Genomic DNA, 22,854 nt, shown 5'->3' on the forward strand with positions numbered 1-22,854 from the left:
TTCAGCTTCTCCATTACTAGCCTAAGGTGGCTCAGGTGATCCTGTTCAGAGCATCCTGTCACTACTATGTCATCCAAATAGCAAGCCTCTCCTTTTATGTCACCCACAAGTTGCTCAATTAGCTTCTGGAACAGGGCAGGTGCACAACTGAGACCGAAGGGAAGGTGTTTGTATCTGTAACAGGTTATAGATATGTGGTTGTTAAAGGTGATATATTGCTCTAATATTAAAGTCATCAGAGGTTATTACACGAGTGATTGATAACAACTTTGATGTCCTAGTACTTTAAATATCTCAATTGCAAGTAGAGCTGAGTGATAGTAGAAAATTCACTATCACGATAGATATTGACGTATTATTCACGATACGATAATATCACGATAATTACACTTTGAATGATCTTCAGTCAAGCTCCAAGTATTCATTGCATGTTAAGCATAATTAACACCATCATAGATTACTATTTCCAAATGGCTCAGATCACGAAGTGATTGCATGCTATTTGGGATTATATGAAGAAGGTGAAGTCGAGCATATCAATGGTGTAAGGCCTGGTTTCCTAGAGTTACAGCTAGTTGGTCGTTAAATAGAAAAGGATACTAAGCACGTGCGCACATACGCATGCGCAAGGAATCCTTATAAAATTTGCCATGCTTTCACACCTTTGGCCTTTTGACAGTGAGCCAGATGTATGTCAGAATAGGGCATGGGTGGGTGGGACCATTGATATGCTCGACTTCACCTTCTTCATATAATCCCAAATAGCATGCAATCACTTCGTGATCTGAGCCATTTGGAAATTATATTTCAGAAGGCTCTGTCTCACATATCACTGGTGTTATTTGTAGCTCAAAAACATGGTGAAGTCGAGTAAATGTGTTAAGCATGAGCACACACCCACACAAAAATTAATATTTTAGGTCTCACTACTTGTTGACGACAGCACAGCCTGGCCATATGAAGGGTACCGGGTAGGGCGATAATAGAATTTTCTGAACACTGACTCTGTACTCCAGTCTGCAGCCTTCAGGATGTCACTTGTTGTCACTCCAGAATCTGCAGCAGCTGATGCTGATGCACTCCTCGTAGAGTGAGCTGTAAAAATACTAACATCAATACCTGATAGTTTTAGCACTTCCTTTAGCCACCAGGCAATTGTACAAGGTGCTACTGGTTTGTGAGGTATCACTGTGGCCACAAAGAGTTGATCAAACTCCTTCCTCAAAGGAGATGTTACTGTCTGGTAGCGACGGAGAGTCTCTACTGGACACAGTTCTTTGTTCCCAGGAAAGGTAGCAAAAAATATATCAGTTAAAGGTTTACCCTGTCTAGACTGCTTTGCCAGATCAGAGGGCAAAAAGGAAACTCCCTCTGGTTTGAATTGGCACTTACTTATGGTTAGAGATGCTAGATCTGCCGAACGTGATGGCCTAACTAAAGCCATCAGCATGACTAGTTTGTATGTCAGGTGTGTGCATGAAGTTCTAGTCATTTGTTGGTCTTCTGAAATGCTCCCTGATCTTTCCCGCCTCTGGAGTAAGGTTGGTGAAGTCGCTGAAGGTTGTAGGACCTGCCCTCTCACTGATGGTAATGCGAGGGGGCCTTCTGAAATATAATTTGCTTGGTTTTCTTGTAAGTGCATCAATTAGGTAATTAATTGCGTGGGCGGCTGATATTTCTACAATTTTTGTTACACATAAGGCCCCTATTTGGTGATTATTAGTTTCTCATCCACCGCCCGCATCCTTCTTAAGCTACCGCATGGTAAGCCATTATTTACTCTGCGCATGCTCAGAAGAACACGTGATACCAAACTGTTATAATTTTGTTGATGAACGCTACAATTCGCTATATATCACCAGGAGGACTGTTGTTTTCCTTAGCAAACTGCTGCAGTGCCAGTTGCAATCGTGCTCTATCGACTTCATCAAAGCAGGTTTTCAGTTGACTGTCGAAAAACAGTTGGCGATCACGAAAAGTAGAATCAGCTGGTGAAGGAAATGTTTGTAGTAAGAAAGAAAGACAATTTGGACAAGGTCTGTACATCAGTGTGTTAATATTATACAATAATGGCATAATGGTAATACCCTCCCGCCCGCATCATAATAATTAGAAAGGCTGGATGATTCAGCTTAGTTCTCACGCATTTCTCACCGCGCCTGATCTGCTTCGTAATTAGCCCTGTGCTTAAAATTGGGCAGACCTGTGCTTATTTTTGTACTTAGAACATGCGACGACCTTTTTTTTTTTTTTTTTTTTTTGGTCTTCACTACCAAAAATCCTGGAGCTAATTGAATCTGGTCCACATTGCTGGTAGTGTTTGAGGTCTCACTCCTAAAATTGTTCAGAGGTTGGCATCTCTGAGTCTATGTGGTTCTCACTTTTTTTTTTTTTTTTTTAATTTTTTTTTCCAGGGCTAGATGTAATGCCCTTTCCTACCACCCCCAGCACAAAAGGCAAACGTGCTGGACAAGAACTGAAAAGCGGGACATCTAAAAGTCCCTAGGGCCATTTGTTAGGCCCATTTCCGGGGAAGCATCTGGTGATCTAAACGAGATGGAGCGGCTTCCACGGATGCACATCGTTGCTGACCTCAACAGGGAGAAAGACAGGGTACAGCGAATCCACGCCAAAGTACTACTGTACGATAAAGCACTACGTTTGGAAAGGAGCTCAGCAAGCCGGCGATAAAATGTGATGGCTTCCTTCCCCATGCCCCCAGTTGTGGCAAACACCAATGGAGTAAAAGATGCAAACTCCACCTCACGGACACGGTCACCATACTCCCTCTTCTTCTGCATCTCATGACGCCTATACACAGATGGTATCGAAACATTGCGGTAGCTTTGTGCGTTTGGGTGAAAAACCCTTACATCGAAAAAGGCACTTTGCCGCCGCCCCCAAAATCCGCGTGCATGAATGTCAGCCCTGGCATCATCTTGGCAGTTAGCTGATCGAGGGGTGAGTTCTTCGCCACTCAGGGATTGAAGTGGTGGCTCAATTGCAACATTAGTACAAACATTTGAAAGTAATTCAGCAGTTGTATCACGCAGGTCATTGTGGCGAACAAAGGTCAAACCACCACGTCGACAGATCATTGCATGATCAGCAGTGAAAGGCGAGCCACACACACAGTGGCTAGGAGTATTCAGTAAAGTCCATCCATAACGCAGGTGAAGAGCATCCCAGAACTCCTGCTTTGTCAGATGGTAACCCTGGTCTTGCAGTGGTAAAGCTAGAAGCCAATTGCAAGAAGAGGCTCCAGGTTCACTATTCAGATCAATAGCTCTTTGAAGCTGTGAAGAGAGACCATTTCTGATCTCAAGAGCCCGTTTCTTAGAAGCCTCACGCCGGTGTTGGTGAACCTGAGCCTTGATGGATCGAGTATCTGGGGGATGAGCATGTGCTACCTGACTAATAATCAAGTCTTTTAACGGTGCAGTAATTCGCAGGGAAGCATCAAACTGAGATTCACAGAAAGCTGTAGGGTCACTGTGGTTCTCACTTGTAGTATACATGAGAACACTCGGTTGTTCAGCCTTCTTCGTGAGCATCTTCGCCGCCTTTCACTCGGATGTCAATGTCAGGAACTCCACAAGCTTGGCACTCCGCCTTCCGAGGCCGAGGGCGACGCCGTTTGATAAGTTATAAACATCACCAGTTTCTAAAGTAGAAACACAATATTATGTACGAAAATTGGAATGCATTCTTTACCTGATAGACACTTAGTGATACTTTGGCACTTCAAACTCCTCTCTTGCTCCTTTCGGACTACTGCGCATGCGTGATTTAGATATTTCATTGAATGCTCACTACACTGGATTTCAAGTCCGTTGTCCTATTTAAACTCGCGCATGCGTACGGCGCGAGCATTTGAATGACTGTGACGGACAGCCATCTTACACATAAATGAAACGCATGCGCGAGTTTAAATAGGACAACGGACTTGAAATCCAGTGTACTGCGGTTTTCCAAGTTCTTGCAATGCAAAGCGTCATGCGCTATACAAGCATGTACGTGCGCAGCTGTTCAACAGTGAATTTTCAGTGACAACTACTGACTCACAGGACTTCAAGGATGTCTACGCATACACCTCGACAGCCACAGAATATTACAGGAGTTTTTAAAGAACTGCGCATACTGACACATTATTAGCGCATGACGCTTTCCATTGCAAGAACTTGGAAAACCGCAGTACTGAGACACGCTTTATAGTACAGTATAGATTTTCCAAAAGACATGGTACACATCTATATCTAGTCGTGCAATGAAGAATATCCAGCTGCTCTCCATGAGGGCCAGTCCCCCTGCATGCGGAATTGTCTAGTGTGGCGGCGCCCGCTATTGTAGTTGATCAGCGGGCGCCGCAACACTACTGTGGTAAATAATTTATATTAGAAGATAAGAATCATTTTCCAACTGTGGGTGTTTATTTTTGTCAGGCAATAGTGCCTTCATGTATCATGTGCCTTAGTGATTGGTTGTCTGTGAATGATGATTCTATTACAAATGTGATGTGTATCCTCGTGACAACCGATCAATAAATTTCCTGATATCATTTGAGATTTGCCATGGTGATCACGAACCCCACAACAGTCCAAACTGTGTAGCTATTCGACTATTCTAAAATGGCCATGGATTGTGTCAACATCTGGCTTACCTCTCAGTCTGCTAAAATCCTTGAGTAAGATTCCAAATCTCCGACACTAAATTTTGGCAGATTCTGAACAAAATTCCAACTTGTAGCTAATTATCAATAAGGCCACTCCAAGTCATACCTTAGTTTCTGGTCACTCCCAAGCCTACAAATGGATGCGGGCGGGCGGATGATCAGGACTTCAGGACTATAGACGCTACTGTGACAATATACTGTATGGTATTATTATTTGCTCAATTTAGCAAATTCATGTTGATTTTGTTTTTAGTCAAACTTAACCAACAGCATAAGTAGTTGTGCTTCGGCAAAAAATGCACTAGGAAAGTTGTTGATGGATCATGGCTAGCTATACACTGATGTATAGCATTTAAGTATATTTATTTATTTATTTATTTAGAATATAATATAAGAAATGCTTTGCTCATGTAGCTACTTATGCTTTCCAAGTGAAATAAATGTCTCATTAGCTATGTCAGGAAAGTATTACTATGACTTATTATAGCTAAGTTGTTCAAATGATCATGATCCAAAATGAAATTTAACTTCTATTTTCACATCAGAAATTCTTCATTCAAATGTGAAGTCTTAGCTCACTAGCTATGTGTTTCCAGCCTTCTATTCAGTATAACCTTGAGAAAAGTAACTGTCAAAGTTTTGAGTCATTGAGTGCTCCAGACTAGTGTTTTTTAGTGATCATCTGGGAATGTTTAAACTATAAGGGTTTCTACTTGCCAATCTAATTTTAGTTATGGAAAAGTTTAAGTTTAAGCTCACCGAATGTTGCCGGCTTTCCATACCCCTGTAGTGTTCAGTGATAAGGAATTTGAAGTTATTAGACTAATCATTAGAGGACTACATTTGAATTATAAAGTTAAAGCTATGGCCCATCTGCATGGACTAGTAGTTAATGCTACTGAAATTACTTTGGTTACAGAAGCATTAGTAACAGTTATAATCTGAACAGCTATATAATCAAGGACAAAACTAGCTATAATTAGAAACATTTATTAGTGTGGCATATATACCTAATATTAGAGTTAAGAGTAGTGTGACTGCTCTATTGGAATCCCTGACTGCTCTATTAGAGTATCTCAATCTTTTGCAGTAAAAAATAAGTGTCTTGCTGGGTTACATGCATTTAAGCACCGGTAATATTAATAATAGTCCTCATAAACTAGGGTTCCAGGTTTACCATGCGGGCGGGCGACCAGAAACTAAGGTTTGACTTGGTGTGGCCTAATTTGGATGTCAAAACTTTTACAAATACTTTTTATCTAATATTGATGAAATGTAAATGATTCTATTTTTTTCTAAGGTTCCAATGTGTTGTACAGGATCCCAGTTGGTGTCAGACCACTAGCGTATGAAAAATCGGTCAGTGTATACAACCATATACACCCTTCTAAAATCTATGGTAGGTACAAGATGGCATATACGTAGTAAAAAGTATTTTGAAACATTTGAATGTTTCTATCTACAGTATATGCTGAATTATGAATGGGAAACAATTGCAAACAGTCAATGTAATGATACAGCAAATATTAATATATACACTTGGTTACCAACTAAATTAATTATAATCTGGCAATCAAGATTATTATAGTAAATACATAGGCTAACTTGTATTCCTGTAAGGTCGTGCCACTAATATTATAAATAGTATGTCCTGCTTTTCATCAGTGACTACATGCATTTCCATTGCCACATTCATCATTATTAAAGAATTAGCCATTATGTACCTGAATACTGAACATGCATAGGTCAGTTTTTAACATTGTCATGCTTGTACAGAATGCAGTGAGCCTTTAACATTGTAACGTTTGAAGAACTGTATAAGCACAAACTACACGTCAAACAGATGTCACAGGTGTTTGTCATTGGAGACCGTACATAAAAAACAGACCAGAATCTAGCATGAAAATTGGACACAGACTAGCTATTGTGGCAATAATGGTAATGACCTGCCTGCAGAATTTTCAGATGAAAAACAGAAAATCAAATAGTGGTTTAAGTGTGTAATGCCTCATAGAAGATTTCATATCAATCCTTCAACACTTCATCACACAACGTACGTATGTAACAACATGTCAAGTTATAGTCTGTTCTCTAATCTCATGTGCCCTGACAGTCTTATCTGTGTTGTAGCAATGTATCCACCTTTTAGCTAAAACAAGGTTACATGTCTGGCTCATAAGGGAGATACCCTTTACACGTCTCACTACCACAGTAACACGGTTTTCCAGATCCAGCCAGAGTGTCACCGTAACTGAAACACAACTCTGTTCCCATGGTAACAGCCCTCAAGGTAAACAAACACAGTCTAGGTACGATAGAATCAGATCGTACTGGCAACATTACTAAATTAGGATCACAGGAATGATTAATAAACCTTGCTGTGTTCCCCTTAACTGTAGCATCAATACAAGTACACAACGTCTTGACTGTACCAAAGTGTTCCTTATAAATTAGCACAAAACAAGGGTCTGCCGGGGGTAACGTTGACAACTTGTTCTTAGCATTACTGAGGGGGATCAGTTCACCAACATACTCGCATACAAACTCTCCTTTTAATAAATCTCTAGTTGTTCTAACTCCGTAGCCTTTCTTGTCTGTCTGATAAACTTGTAGTGCTGGATGGTCGCCTCTTTGTGTGCCCCGAGTTTTACAGTCCGCTCCACAAGCGCACCAACTGTTACACTCATAAATAGGAGGCGCTTCAGGCGATAATTTAAAGGGTAACAATACCCCATCGTCATCATAAGCTGGAGGGTATCCCTTGAGGCAACTACACGTGTTGGGGGATCTCCCGCATTCTCCTGGATCACACGAGCATGAGTGACTCTCACCAGCTTGTAACGATACTCCACTGGGCGTAACACAACTAGAAATGTTCTGATAGTTGTTAGGTGACTCACACATCAGTTTTACACGTTCCAACCTTACAATCAAGTTTACTGCTGTGCACGCGTTAAGTTTCGGGTTAAATTACACGTCACCCTCCCATTCTAACGCGCAGGGACATCTAGTTTAAAGCCGCCTACTCGAAGGATCGAGATGAAGGCGGGTCGGATGAAGGTGCACAAAGGATTTGCTTTTGGATGCTTGATTGTTTCAGGGCTGTTGTTGTATGGAACTAACTTCACTGTCGTGCTTGGAGTTGCCGTTATCCTCTTTTTGACGTTAGGTGGTTGGAAGGTCCTTGTTCGAGCGATTAAAATATGTCAAGTAATCCCGAGAGACCTCAGGTATATTGTGTAGCTACACCATAGTTATTAGCGGCTTACTCATTCATTTGTTGACATGGTGCCACTGCATATTTGACCTTAGCTGACCCTATAGACGGGCATTTTCATCATTTGTCTTTATCCCGGTCTTTATCTCCCTGAGGCATTATTTTTTCATGATTTCAAATTGAAGGTGTTGATCTAAGAGGCAACTTGATTTTTGTTTAAAGTAAATAGTTCATTCTACTCCAAATTATGATCATTAAATTTTTATTACTTAAATTTATTCACCATTGGGGTGTAAACATAGATCGTATATTATTCATACCCGTACGAAGAATATACGATCTATGGTGTAAATTAGCTACCAAAGAGCATGTACGCAAATAACTTTATATGGCTAATATAAATTAACATAATTTTAATCACATAAAACAAGTTGTTTTTCCTTGCAAGATCTTTAAACATTTGAAATATTTTCCGTCAGCGTATGCAGTGCCTGTATACGTATGCTATTAGATAGTCTGGTTCCCCTTCGCAGAAAAGTAAGGATATGGTGAAATACAAATGTCAAATTGTTTCAAAAGGAATTCAGTCAGACAGCATATGTAACTGCTTGTTATGTTAGATAATTGCCCTTCAACTGGAACAACAGCATTGCATTGCCAAGGTGACTTCTGTGTGAACATCATTGGTACACATTAATTGGCTACCGCCGAATCTGGGTGGTAGAAATGATTTAGTATCTGTATTTCACCAGACCCTTACTTTTTGTGAAGGAGCAGGCGGCGCCAGACTAGCTATTAGAGAGGAAGATGAAATATCAACATGTAACGAGTGTATCAATTTCATGAGTTAACAAATGATGTCATTCTTATGGCCACACGTCTATTGTAACTTGGCTCTTTGTAGAAAACCAGAAACTGCTATTTGTCAATCAGTAGCTACCTGTGAGAAATTTAAAACGACAACACCTTACAAATTATGTTGGGTTGGAGGGTAGAAATGTTGATATTTCAAATTCACTTTCCTCATGTAATTACATGCAGGCATTGCCTCCAGCTGTAACATCAATGGGTACCTATGTTTACTGGAGAAGCAAATGCCCAACTGTCCTTGTCATTGCTTAGCGGTATTGGGGTCACTGTGGAACTTCAGGTTCTGCGGCCAGTCCTCCTGCAGGTTGCTAGCCCTGCCTCATACAGGAGGAGGTTTGCCTGCACAAGGCTCAAGCACCTAAGTGGTGCACAAGCATCCCAGTGCTGTATCGCTGGGCAGCAATAGTTGTATTTCACACAGCTGCCGTAAGCTTTGCTTTGCAGGGATTGTTGACTGTGCACCCTGAGCCATTCGCAGAAATCACATTTCGGTCAATATCAACATGCTTAGAGATGACACAACTGCCCCCCAAAGTTGGTTTGTCATCTGACTCCCAGAGGTGCATCTCTGGCTTTGAATTAATGCTTGCCTTGCTTAAACATGTCTTCAGCCATCTAGCTGTAGTACTTCCTGTTACTGGATCATGCTTTCCAACCTAGTTTTCTTCTATACCAACACCCCAGACTCATTATGAACTCCTGCTCGGTAATTCTGGTCTCCAGCTATAAAACCTCTGTAGTTATAATTACTTTGTCAGTCTCAATGCAAACAGGCCTATTTCTAATGGGCCCATTAGTTGATTCATCTGTCTAAAGATTGTGGGTTTAGCCTCCAATCTCAGTGTTCTTTCATTGATCTCGATTCTTAATTCACTGTCACATTGTCCTTGGTCAATCCCATGTTGTTTCTGCTACCTGACACAATACAAGGAGTGAGTTCCCCAGTTTGTTGATGTCACTGCTGTGAGTTTCATCTGAAGTGTTTGGCAAAACATTGCAGAATCATGAATTCTATTTGTAGTTTGATATAGGCTGCCTTCCCTGACAATCTTCACCTTGTTTGTTGTCTACCTTTGTGGGCTTCCTATCCCATCCTGGAGGCATCCGACTCTACTGTCATACCAGGTATCCGGGATGAGGTCTAGGAGTAACCCCTCCATTTTGAAATGTTTGTCCTTCACAAATGCATTGAGAGCTATTGGGCTTACTACTACTTCCCCCTCCTCCCCTCATTCTACTAGAATGACCTGTGATAAAAAGTTTTCTTGGGAAATAGTAGTCTCCACTACTGCACCTTTCGACAGTAGTTCTTTGACCTCCTTGGAGATCTTTCCCTGCTCCTCTGTGGAGTATTTATCTCCGGCATGGGGCTTGGTTTGCCAGGCTATTTGAACCAATTCCAGTTGGTATCTCTCTATCATAACTTGCAAGACCTGTTATTTACTGGGTTAACTAGTATGTGACTTTTTATAGTCAGATCTGTCTGGCTTGTCAACACCTCTAAGTGATGCTTCTGATATGAGACATAGGGTTGACACATATTTTTAAAAATTGGCACATGATTGTTGACATATGTTCTGTTTTTAGTAGAGGTGTACCGATATACCGATACATATCGTATCAGTGGCCGATATAGACATTTCTCGGTGGGAGCCGATATTGCTGCTAAAAACCGATACGATACACCGATATACAACTGAACTATCTTGAGGACATTGTCCAATGATCAAGCCATATTATAACCCTACTATTTAACTAACAAGGGCGAGAAACAGTAGTTATCTTCTTTGTCTAAAAGCAGTACGTTACGCGAAGCCATCTAAGTGCGTGGATAATTACTGTTTTGTCACAAAGCTTACCAATCATACAACAAACACTCATAGTCGTGGGCCTGGGGAAACAGCAAAAAGATGAACCAAGAGCAGCATAAAACAACCAGCCATCTCTACAAGCCATTAAAATGCGGAGTAATCCGGACTAATCTTGGCAGGGGCATGTATTAAAATATTTGTGGGTGCCTTATAGTCTGAGTTGTCAATAGAGGCCACACCACCATGAGTAACCAAGCATAGCCAATAATCTTAAGACTGTCTTCAGTAGTTTCTTCAGAAGCTAAAATAAAGTAAACATGGCATATGTGGTTCTTCAAACATAAATAGCTACACTTAGTTATATCGGTATATCGTATCGGTATCGTATCCGTTTGAAAATGATTAATCCATATCGTATCGGTATCGGATCGGTTTAGTTTTCTTATATCGGTACACCTCTAGTTTTTAGTTATTTTGGAGAACTCTCTTCTCTCTGGTTTCTTGGTCCTTGATTGTATTTCTTTGGCTTGTTAGAGGGTGGCCCTTGCTGTATAATTAAGGTGACACTGAAAAACCATCTTGGTTTCTTTTGGCCTTAATTTCTTATTTTCCCATCACCCACCCACATGCCACTTTACCTACCCATTGGTAATTATTGCTGTAATTAAGGTTAAAGAAATATCAATATTTTTTGTGCTGTTAAATATTGAAATACTCTAATAGAGCAGTCAACAATTCTATAGCACTCAGTTATCTTACTATAGCAATCAAAACCATTATTTATTTACTTCGAAACATTTTACTACTCCTCTTATGTGTTGCTTTGTTGTTGTTGTTGTCTGTGACGTATGAAAAGCCACAGCCCTTTAAAACATCTATCCCCTTGCTTGAAACAAGTTGGCTGGTGGACAGTGGATTGTCATTTTGAAGGCTCACCAAAATAATGAAATTAGTTATTAATAATAGTAACCTCACTACCTGATTGTTCTCAAGGTGACTGGAAATAAGGAATCTTATTATGTTGGCTGTGCAGGTGGATTCACTGCCTTCTTCAATGCTGCAGCTGGTTCAAACTTCACTCTTCAAAGGGTTGTGATCCTTTATAATCATCGTGAGGTCAACAGTTGTGGGTGTAAGTGCTGAATTCAACTTACATCACTAGCCAGTTGTTGGTACCACTATATTTTGTATTGCTTTTGACTCTTTGAAATTTGTGTTCTACAAATTAAGTTATTGTACGACTTGGCATTTATTTGAGCCTATTGTAATCTCATACTTGATCCTGTATTAAAACAGTGGTTCATAAACAACCTGGAATTTATTTAAACCAGGTTTAGTACAGATAAATACGATACCTGTAAAATAGCAATTGCTGGCAAGCAAGTTACATGAATATTTCTGAACCTAACAACATGAAACACACTTGCATAATTTTCTATGCACACAAATATGTGACTTTATTGTCTATTACAGGCATAAAAAGATGGGTACAGAGTTTATTATGGAACTGGAACGCTGTAGAGCAGAAAATTCTACAATACTTGATCTGTTTAATCGCACACTTGTCAAGCACAGAAACAAGCCAGCCATTTTGTATGAAGATCAGATATGGACATTTCAAGATTTAGAGGAGTACTCTAATTCTGTAGCTAACTATTTTCATAGTGAAGGCTTCACATTTGGTGATACAGTTGCTATACTGTTAGAAAACTCACCAGAATATGTTGGACTATGGCTGGGAATGGCAAAGATTGGAATCCATACAGCACTTATTAATACTAACTTGTCTGGAGATGGTTTACTGCATTGTATAAGTGTTTCTGGAGCAAAGTGTTTAGTGTATGGAGGGGAGTTTTCTGAAGTGGTGGCTAATATTTCTTCTTCATTGCAAGGTATGTATGTATGATGTATCCAGTTTTAATTTTAAAATTATATACACATTTCAAGTTGTACTTCTATTGATCCTAAGTAAAATTCCCACCCTTGGCTAAAAAGTCTTGCACACACACCACACGCACGCACGCACGCACGCACGCACACACACCACACACACACGCACAACACACATACTACACAATGCACAGTACACACACTACACTACACACACACGCACACTACATACACACACTACACACACACACACACACACACACACTACACTACACTACACACACACTACACTACACACACACACACACTACACTACACACACACACACTACACAGGCTTGATGTAGTGCTTTAATAATTACATTGTATTATAAAAATTAGTTTATGGTGTGCTTTTAGGTGATGGTGTTGGAGAGTTTAAAATGATGTGTGTTCATGGATACTCATCAGTTGTCCAAAATGCTGTTAAACTTGATGAGAAATTAGGGGCTGCTTCTAAACAACCCCCACCAGATGGACTATACGACAAGTCTTTCTTTGGTAAGTATTGTTACTACTGTGTTCATAATCTTTATTGTCTATTTGACAGGAGTTCTGTTTTATATTTACACTTCTGGGACTACTGGACTACCCAAACCTGCCATTATAAAACACAGCAGGTAAACCTGACTTCATATATGGTCATTGATAATCCACACAAAACAGCCAAGTTGTGAAAAAGGGTGTAGCCTTTAATTATTTTAGGCTGTATGAAAGAAGTTGTGAAATTAAAGGAAATGGCTGCAATAATGTTAATGAAAAATAATAATAATCGCTGTGCATTTATATTGCAGCCATTTCTTGGCCACCACCTTTGATTTCACTTCAAGTTATTGAAGGCTACACCTTTTTTCACAATTTGACTGTTTTTATGGGATTTCATTTCTATTTGTACACTATGTGGCTGGCCTTGGGGTTTCTTTTATCTACAGACACAATGATGTTTATTGGAAGACAGAAGTTATAATTATAATTTATTTGACTTTTTGGTAGTTTAATTGTAATACTCTAATAGAGCAGACATTTTTTGTTGAGGAATTCTAATAGAATGCACACAGATTGTTCTAGAATTTCCATTGGTAGATCTATGAAATTATAAACTTTTAGAAATTTCTATTTATGAAGGTCATCAGCTGTGATAGTAACGTTATTTCGACATGTTTCATGTGCTTTTTTACTCCACAGTGTCTGTACTCTAGTATTCAACCCAGCATTTACAGTTGTTTGGTTTTTGCTTTGTTACTCTTCAGCTGTTACTTCTTCATTTTCTAACTATCAAAAGACACTGGTACAATGGCTAGTCTATGTACATACCAAATTTCAAGTTGTTCCCATTAGCATTTTATGTGAATAAACGTTCATAGCACCGTTGCAAACTTAGTGCATGAATTTTTCTTTATACATCCTTTATCTGTACCAAATTTCAAGATAATTGAATTGCACATTTTCATTTTATAATAAGTGTGCGAAAAAATAAAAAAATCTATACCCCTGAACAAGAAAAAACTTGAAGTTTTGACCACTCATATCTCATGAGTGACTGGAGGGAATTTAATCAAATTTTCTGTGTGGCCTACCTTATACCTGGAGGACAGCTATAATTCCAGAAGAGACTATGAGCTATGCAGGTATGAAAATCACACTTTATTTTCGTCCTGTCAATATGCACACAGTGTGTAATGTGCTGGAGCTCTTGGCCGCATGACACGCTACCATGTGTCTTGGTGTGTTACTGGTTTGCTCATATTATTCTGTGCTAAATTAGGTACCTGTTTTCTACACTGGCAATATCTAAAGCATTTGGGATACATGAGTCAGACATCATCTATAATACCCTACCACTCTACCACAGCAGTGGTAACACGTTGGGTGTAGGAGCAATGATTACACTGGGGAGTACTTTAGCTCTGAGGAAGAAGTTCTCTGCCAGTAACTTTTGGAATGACTGCATCAAATACAAGTGTACGGTAGGTCAATACACAGTGTGTACAAATGGCACAACATGCAAAATCCAAGTTATACTACTAGACTATTGGCCCTTATTATGCATATCTGCAGCTTGTTGGGTGGTCGTTGAGTAGAGATATTAGGCAGACCATAGCACTGCACACTAATATTATGTAACACTTCAAAGCCTTTAATGTAGGCTGATTTGATGTCATCTGGTATAATGTCTAAAGCCTTTGGATTTTAAGTATCACTAGTTGTTACCATACAATATGGTGGTACTGTACATGCATGAAAGTTAGTGCTTCCCACAAAAATATCCAACCAGTCTTATAATACTATCACAGCACCTTAGCAATACCAAACAGTAGGGTAGAAGCAGTTTAGTGATATTATTGTGAAATGTGTCAACAGAATGACATCACATGCACGCAAAAAGTTTCTATAAAATTTTATAAATGACTCATTAATATAAAGTGAGGGCAGAGCCGGAGCCCACAGTCTCGCCGGTCCGGCATTGGCAGGACCACTTTTAATTTGTAAAAAGATTGAGATAGTCGAATAGAGCAGTCATACTCCAATAGAGCTGTCATTGTGATACTCTAATAGAGAATTCAGTATAGACTATAGCCCAATAAAAGTAGCGTGCATTACTATGACCTTCACTGCAGTCCATGGATGGCTGGACCACTGAGCTCCAGCCCTGTTTTTTGAGTGATAGTACGACCCCTGTATTATTGTACTGTATGATAATTATATTGTTCTGCTTTCACAGGTGATAATATACATTGGTGAAATTTGTCGATTCTTACTATCTCAGCCAACTAAACCATCAGACACACAACATTGTGTTAGGTTGGCTTTTGGAAATGGACTAAGAGCTCACATCTGGGAAGCGTTTAAGGAACGTTATCAGATTCCTCAAATTGGTGAATTTTATGGTGCAACAGAAGGAAATACTGGTGTAACAAATACCACAGGAAAAGTTGGTGCTGTTGGATTTATTTCATTTTTAACTCCAAGTTCTGTTCATCTTATACATATTGATCCTGACACAAATGAACCAATTAGAAATTCTTCTGGATTTTGTGAAATAGTGGATTACAATGAACCAGGAGAAATAGTGGGAGAAATTATTCCAAAAAGTGCAACCAGACAATTTGATGGCTACAAGGGACTTGAGAGCCAGACACGGAAGAAAATATTAACTGATGTTTTCACCAAGGGGGATATGTACTTTCATAGTGGTGATATCATGAAAATGGACGAACAAGGCTACCTTTATTTTACCGACAGATCTGGAGACACGTTCCGCTGGCGTGGTGAAAATGTATCCACTACAGAAGTTGAGAACACTGTTGCTAAGATACTTAATGATTCCCAGGTGGCTTGTTATGGTGTGGAGATAACTGGTAGTGAAGGTCGTGCTGGAATGATAGCTGTTGTGAAACAAGATGATATTGACTTTGTTGAGCTTGCAAAAGAAGTTCAGAAGAGATTACCCAGTTATGCTGTTCCACTGTTTGTACGTCTTGTTGATAAACTAGACTATACCAGTACTAGCAAGATCATGAAACGTCAGCTCAAGGAAGAATCATTCAACATTAATTGTATTAATGATCCAGTGTTCTTCCTGGAGCCTGTCAACAAGGTGTATGTTCCTCTGACTGAAGATATCTACAAGAAGATTTGTGATGAAGAATATAAGTTTTGATTGTTATCCTGTTTTGTGTGTTTTTGTGTGAGCACACTTCCTAATCTATTTGCTACCATCAGATATTTATGTTCAGTGGTCTGTGATCTGCTGACATATTGTATGCAAAGTATTTTCTAACAGTATTACATGGTACAGTCATACTAATAATTTTTATTTTGTACTGATTTTTTTATACAGTTACACATTACCAGAAATGATAGAGAATTTAGAAAAAGAACAAATTTTAATGGCTTTGGGATAGACTAAAAGTCACATATGGTAAAAGTTTAAGGAACGATATCAGGTACATCACAGAAGGTAGTGATGCATATATCCAAACACCAAGCTAAGAATACTAAATATTGTCAATGAAATTTAATACCATGCATGAATGAATCTATTCCACGTGCATCTCAAATACCTTGAATCCACTGTAAATTGTATGTATGAATGGAAACATTTTTACAAATAATATTAAGCTTCGATATCAAATTATCAACACCAATAGGCTGCTGTTGCTGTCAGACCTTTGGTGCTGGCCACTGTAAAGCTTTATTAATAATATTTACAAGTAGCTGACTAATTATCCATTGTTGTTCAGTATAGGATTTGTAGTGTTCACACATACAGGATTTCATGTTACCAATGGCCTTTAGCAAGTTCCACTGTGGTATACACTAGTAATATCCTTTGATCAATATGTAGCAAAGCAGCTGTGAACATACAGTAGTCCATTGTAGACATAAGGCTACATAATAATGCATTCATATAATTGAGCATTATGTAGCTTTGCTTAATTTTTAGTTGCTGCTGAAATGAGACATAGTAGCTAAAAGGATCACCGTCCTCTCTTTAATTGGTTGCTATAATAGAGTTTGTCACATTATAGCTATATAGGCCTCTAAATGACTGCTTTATGTATGGTTCCTAACATGGCTCAGTGTTTAATTTTAACTGCATTGTTTTTTGAAATCCACAATCAAAACAGGTTTCATAACTATGCCAAGAGGTTTCTTGATATTAGAGGCATCAAAGATCAAAGCATGGTATACATGCTGTTCTAAAGCTAATTGGAAACTTTCTCCCATAAGCGTGTCAATCTAATGGAACACTCCCTCAAGGCCAGAATATGCTGATGATGTTACTTTGCTTTCAAGTGGCATACCGGTAAACGTACACAAATCTGTGTTGCAATCATTAGATTTGAGAGCCACTGTTATAGATTTATGTGTTAAGCCCTCAAATTGTATCTCATAAATTTTTGTTTGGTGGCTTCAAAATATTACCACCTTTTCCTAAGGGTTCCACACGATAGGTTGAACTGGAAAGTTTATCAACATATTCTTAAGTGCTACCAAGAAGGCTGCTAGTAATGAGATGAATTTACTCATTTGACTGATTTGCTTACTGCCAACAACATACTCCCTATTCATGGGGAATACAAATTCATATAGTCTGGATTTATAGGAACTATATAATCTCTTTACTACAAATGTGAGTAGATGCAGTTTCAAGCTGGACTCTACTTCAAAGTAATTCCGGATTGCCACTCATTTCCTCAAGAAATGGTTTAACTTTCCATGTAGTACTTCCAGGGTTATACTGTATTACCCAGGAGTTTAATTATTGCTCACTGTGAAAAAAGAGGAATATAAGATGGTATATCTAATGGCTTAAACTATACAAATAATCTCAGTATAGCCTTGTATTATACTAACTATCTTATACTTTAGTATAAACCCCATCTTATATTATGGGAAACAGATTATACTTTAGTTTAATACACATTCTTTGTATGGCTTTGTTTACTTAACTAAATGTGATAACTTTTTAGCTTCACCATCAGATCTCATTATTGTCTCATTTTTAGCTTCACCATCTCATGAGACTTCAGGTTTTTTTTACTGTACCAAACAAAGTCATGATGATTTTACAATAAGTAGCTACACTTCTGTTAATCACTATAGCTAGCTAACTATAGCTATAGCTTCAGTTTGTTGTGATAATTTCATACACACACATTTTCATAATGCAAAGCATATAATACCAGTAAAATTAATTATTCAATCTAAGAGCCATACAAATCTAGAGTTTCTTGCACAGTTAGCACAGCTGCAAAAGTTCGTAGTAATGCTTGTTTTTAAAATTGAAGGGGAGCGCATGCGTATTACTGATGCAATTAAGTCGCCATCTTTGTCGCTATTGTTGTATCAGAGGTTGTAAATGTGAGTGATACCTGATACGACGGTGTATCTCGCGGAGAGAGTGTACGCGGCGATCGGCGCCATCGCCGGCGTCCAATGAGCCACGATGATAGTTATGGACCACAACTGTACATCCCTGCTGGCTGTAGTGGTGAAGTGGCGCTGCCAACGGCAAGTGGACAATTCCTTCGACGGCAGCAATCAAAAACAGCTCTAGATGAGTAAGTATTAGACTAAAATGATAGCTTGTACGATAGGTTTAGCCGTATTAAATTGTTTATTGTGTATTGTATGACAATGGCCTGCAAATGATTCAACTTTGGTGTTGCTGTGTACGTATTACATGTTTTATATCCTGTTATATCTCAGCTTATGGCGGATGACGAGTGGACACAGTTCATCAGCCATCAACGGTAAGAGTATGCATGGTCTGCTCTTACGATTTTGTATATTATCTCTTCAGAGGTACAGTTTCTTGTCGAACCTCTTAGTTCTACAGGTTGTCAGTGTACAATATCTGCAGTGTTAGTTTCCTTCAATGGCAGCTGCTTCCTTTAAAGAATCTGGTAGTGACCATATGTGGACAGTTTTGTTCTTTTTTCACGGAGTTGTTCAACGTCATCTAATTACTTACAGCTGTAAGTGCATTAAGCCTGATTGTGTTTTTATTCATTTTCTTTTCAATGGGATAGGAATTACAGACTTGGTGATTCTTATTGCTAACATCTGTAAGTAAGTACACTGAGAGTGTCCAGTATACAATTTATATTTACCTTCGTTTAGGTTTGTGGAAACTGGTCTCATTTCTTCTGGGAACCGGTCTCATTTCTTCATGTTTTTCACTACTTTTTATCAACAGCTGACGGCTGCTACCTTGTCTGGCACTGTAAATGAGTCGAGTGCTTTCAAGAACCTGTTCTGTCTTGTTTGTCCTTATTTCACTGATCATGCTCGTATTGCTAACAAAAGTAAGTTCACTGAGAGTATGCAAATTATATTATATTTAGTCTTGTTTCAGTTGTACTTAGTGATTACAAGATTCTTGGACTTGGTTATGAGTGTATCAGATGCTTCTTGTGAGCTTACGTAACACGTTAGCCCAACAAAGTCACATACTAAGTGGCTGTTTTATGTCTGGTTAGACTCACTGATAACACCTGTAAGTACACCAAATAATCCAGAATATGAATTATGTTTGCCTCCATTTAGGGTTGTGAGACCTGGTCTTATCAGACTTGTCTTAGATGTACATGGATTGTCGGTCTCAGTTTTAAAAGATTGTTACAAACTGTAAGTATAATGGTTGTTCAGTATACACATTATATTTACCATCTTTAATAGAGTTGTGGGACCTAGCCACCATTCTACATGGTAATACTAGGTTTCCAGACAAGGTCGTGGTTTTATGAGATTCTTATTGTTACAAACTGTAAGTCCAACGATTATCCAGAATACACATTATATTTACCATCTTTGTATTAGAGCTGTGGGACAGTTCTACCAGACGACTAACAGATTGTCACAGAGTTCTACATAGTGATGATAATACAGGTAATTTGTAATGGAACTTGTGAATTGTATTTACTGCCTTACCTGCTGCAGTTGGATAAAGACTGATAAATGACGAAATTGATTTGATACTGCCATGGCCAAGGAGACATTGATTTACTAGCTGTACCTATTGTGGTTTTAACATATTTACAGAATTAAATTAATTACAAATATAATTATAGAAATTATTTAATTAAGGTAGCCACAGATTATAGGAAAGTAAAAAAGTACAGTAGTATAGTAGCCAATGTATGGTTGAAATAGGCTTAGTATAGTCTGATAATACACCGCACTATACTAGTGATTTAATCTCTAATATATGACTGTCTTAAATGTATTCAATAAGCTTGTTATAGTAAAGTCCTAATCTAATAATATATGCTGTACTATTTCATTCCAATACTAACATAATAAGACTGTTATATACCTTATTATTCTGAGCTTTTTTCACAGTGGCTGTCCAGAGAAGCAAAGTTTGGTCTGTTGCCCTGTGTAAGTGCTACTTCTGACCCCCTGGCTTCAGGAGCTAGGTCTACAATGCTTTGAGTGCTCCATCTTAACTAATGCCCAGAAGCAGCTATCTGTGTTTGATATCTGTAGCCAAAAAAAATTTGCTCAATGTGAAGATCACTTGTAGACAACACTTTCTGTCCAATTGGTATATGTGATTCTAAAGTTCTTGCAAGCAGGATTTCACCTTGACCAACTATCATTTCTCCTATGAGCTGCTTCTGATACTCTACCCACCATAATTCCAAGTGTTCATTCCACTTAACTCAAAACAACTCATGTTCTGAATGGTTATCCTGTTTCATTGTCTCAGCAGCATTGCACTTCTTGTCATAATCAGTTAAGCTCTATCCTAGCTACTATACTCATTATGGTTTTTATATGGTTTTACATTAACCATGCCATTATCCCAACATCCATTTTAATACTTTCATATCACCCTGATATTGTTGTGTACAACTCACAGGCCCGTTGTGCTGTATGACATGTCCGTTAGATTTTGTTCATCATTTACAATCAGCACGGAATAAGAAACAATCAAAAGTTGCAATAATTAGCAGGTTGACTATATTATGAGACCATTGAAATTTCATTATACCAGCTGACAGCTTACATTGGACAGTTTCTGAATTTCATCAAATTTTCCACCTCTACCATAGCTATCTCCATGTCATCTGATAGAAAATGTTTAGATGATGCTACCTGCCAAAGTATCATAGCCTCCCAGAGGATATTTGCGGCTAGGAATTGTAAAGATTGGTTTGATCCACTAACTTTTATGCAATCGTCTAGTGTAATCCAATATATATTATGTCTGAACACCCTAATGGCAACATAAATCAAATTAATGCAAGTGAGTCCTCAGATACATGCAACTACTGGTACAGTCCTAAAAAAGAACCTGCTCGGACATCCTGCATTACATTCCTATATATGTTGATGCACCACAGCAACATTCAGACCTGTTCACCATCTGGAAGTATTTTTTTAACAATTACCTCACAGTGTAGTTAGTACCATTTGGTGGTTTTATCTCTACTAATAGCAAAGCTGTTATAGATGTTACTGTACTCTAATGGAAAAAAGTCCATTAATCATTCTTTAGCAGTACAAGCACATTGTATTTATTTACACATGCAAGCTAATTATAAATATTTAAATTGGGCATAAACAAACACACATGCATTTGTACAAACATTGTACTTAACTACAAGAAATGCTGATGAAGGTGCATGCCCCATAATGTGGTCACAACATCTGAAGATTTGTGTACCACAGGAATGAAGCTTTTACGTCATGTGTCTGACAATACTGTTCACTTTTCTGCATTATAATTATGAAATCACTCACACTGTATTAATTATAATGTTTTGGTTGTGATTGTAAGGTACACTGCTTAAACTCCACAAACTCTTATCTGTCAGTGGTCACTGTTACATGTGTAAGTGACAAAGCTCTGTAGGAAGAACCCCCATGCACAAATCATAAAATTAATTTGAACAAGATCTTCACAACTTGTAATGATGTTTTGCAGTGAAGCAAAATGTATACGTTTAACTTGATAGGTTAAGTAATGGCAACAGACGCTATTATATATATAGTAATATTTTTCCAACAAGCCCTTGTAATAAAGCTACCAATGCTACTTGACATCAGTTATAAATGACTTATATTACCACAATTGAAATTGGCTATTCAGCTCTAGCTGTAGCTGACTATGCCTGATATATTCACTCTTTGTAAGTTGTGTAAGTTGATAGATTTTGTAGGCTTCTCAACTGAGTATTTGAAGATCAGAACATGTAATGGTAAGTTGCTCTATATAGATGACTGGGAAGGAGATCAAAATATTCTATACTATGATATTTTATTTGTTCTATATAGCTACTGCCCACCCATAAAACCAAACTATATCAAAGATAATGACTGGTACTTAATTTCATCGAGAATAAATCATTGTGAATTTGTGTTAGCATGAATAAACAGCTCCACCTGGGAATTGAAATGATTTAACCATCATCACAACAGTACAGTTGTACTTTAATTTTTGCAATTTTCCTGCAATGACTGATGTGTTCAATGTCTGGTAATCTTATTACAAATTAGGAGCTTTTGTTTACTGTACTTGATAGTTTTGTTGCAGAAACTGCTGGCATAGTAGACCCAAGCTTAAGCCTATCAACCAGCTACCATATTTAAAATTCTAGCCAGTTGAAAATCCAAAATTAGAAGTATATAATTTTACACAATTCAGAGTTTGGTTATCTGAACATTAGGTGGTCCCCACTTGGTTTGGCTGGAAAATCCCATTGATGTAATGGTACCTATTGTGGGATCTTTAGCTGTCTCAGCACAATTCACACAAGACTTGACATGGGACTCAATATCAGTGTCCACGGATGGCCACCAAACATGTAGTCGAGCAAGTGACTTCATTCTACACATCCC

General features: G+C 38.4%; 3 protein-coding genes and 2 long non-coding RNA genes across 8 annotated transcripts; 2 read left to right on the forward strand and 3 right to left on the reverse strand.

Annotated features, from left to right (window-relative positions):
• Nucleotides 1–2,420: 2,420 nt before the first annotated feature.
• LOC136259469 (uncharacterized) lies at nucleotides 2,421–3,518 on the reverse strand. The gene has a single exon (XM_066052955.1). It carries the CDS (start codon nucleotides 3,516–3,518, stop codon nucleotides 2,493–2,495), a length of 1,026 nt encoding a protein of 341 aa, XP_065909027.1. The 3' UTR covers nucleotides 2,421–2,492.
• Nucleotides 3,519–3,531: 13 nt separating this feature from the next.
• Nucleotides 3,532–4,312, reverse strand: LOC136258380 (uncharacterized). Its single transcript, XR_010702769.1, has 3 exons — nucleotides 4,191–4,312; nucleotides 3,715–3,808; nucleotides 3,532–3,664 (listed from the first exon to the last, which is right to left on the reverse strand). It is a non-coding gene; the product is annotated as an uncharacterized lncRNA (long non-coding RNA).
• A 2,520-nt stretch (nucleotides 4,313–6,832) lies between these two features.
• On the reverse strand, nucleotides 6,833–7,576 carry LOC136259470 (histone-lysine N-methyltransferase SETMAR-like). Its single transcript, XM_066052957.1, has one exon. The coding sequence runs from the start codon at nucleotides 7,574–7,576 to the stop codon at nucleotides 6,833–6,835; it is 744 nt and encodes a 247-aa protein (XP_065909029.1).
• Nucleotides 7,577–7,674: 98 nt separating this feature from the next.
• Nucleotides 7,675–16,424, forward strand: LOC136258159 (long-chain fatty acid transport protein 4-like). Its single transcript, XM_066051471.1, has 6 exons — nucleotides 7,675–7,902; nucleotides 12,044–12,462; nucleotides 12,859–12,999; nucleotides 13,049–13,118; nucleotides 14,264–14,465; nucleotides 15,221–16,424. Exons 1-6 carry the CDS (start codon nucleotides 7,712–7,714, stop codon nucleotides 16,157–16,159), a joined length of 1,962 nt encoding a protein of 653 aa, XP_065907543.1. The 5' UTR covers nucleotides 7,675–7,711; the 3' UTR covers nucleotides 16,160–16,424.
• Nucleotides 16,425–18,313: 1,889 nt separating this feature from the next.
• LOC136258754 (uncharacterized) lies at nucleotides 18,314–20,072 on the forward strand. Of its 4 annotated transcripts, none has more exons than XR_010702979.1 (10): nucleotides 18,314–18,566; nucleotides 18,715–18,758; nucleotides 18,809–18,983; nucleotides 19,038–19,073; nucleotides 19,129–19,313; nucleotides 19,353–19,504; nucleotides 19,555–19,635; nucleotides 19,687–19,774; nucleotides 19,828–19,896; nucleotides 19,948–20,072. It is a non-coding gene; the product is annotated as an uncharacterized lncRNA (long non-coding RNA). The 4 variants fall into 4 exon arrangements; XR_010702978.1 differs by having other exon boundaries at nucleotides 18,315–18,566; nucleotides 19,038–19,077; nucleotides 19,364–19,504; XR_010702977.1 differs by having other exon boundaries at nucleotides 18,315–18,566; nucleotides 19,364–19,504.
• The last annotated feature ends 2,782 nt before the right edge of the window (nucleotides 20,073–22,854 follow it).

The sequence above is a fragment of the Dysidea avara genome, chromosome 6 (assembly GCF_963678975.1).
Source record: "Dysidea avara chromosome 6, odDysAvar1.4, whole genome shotgun sequence".
Lineage (NCBI taxonomy): Eukaryota > Metazoa > Porifera > Demospongiae > Dictyoceratida > Dysideidae > Dysidea > Dysidea avara.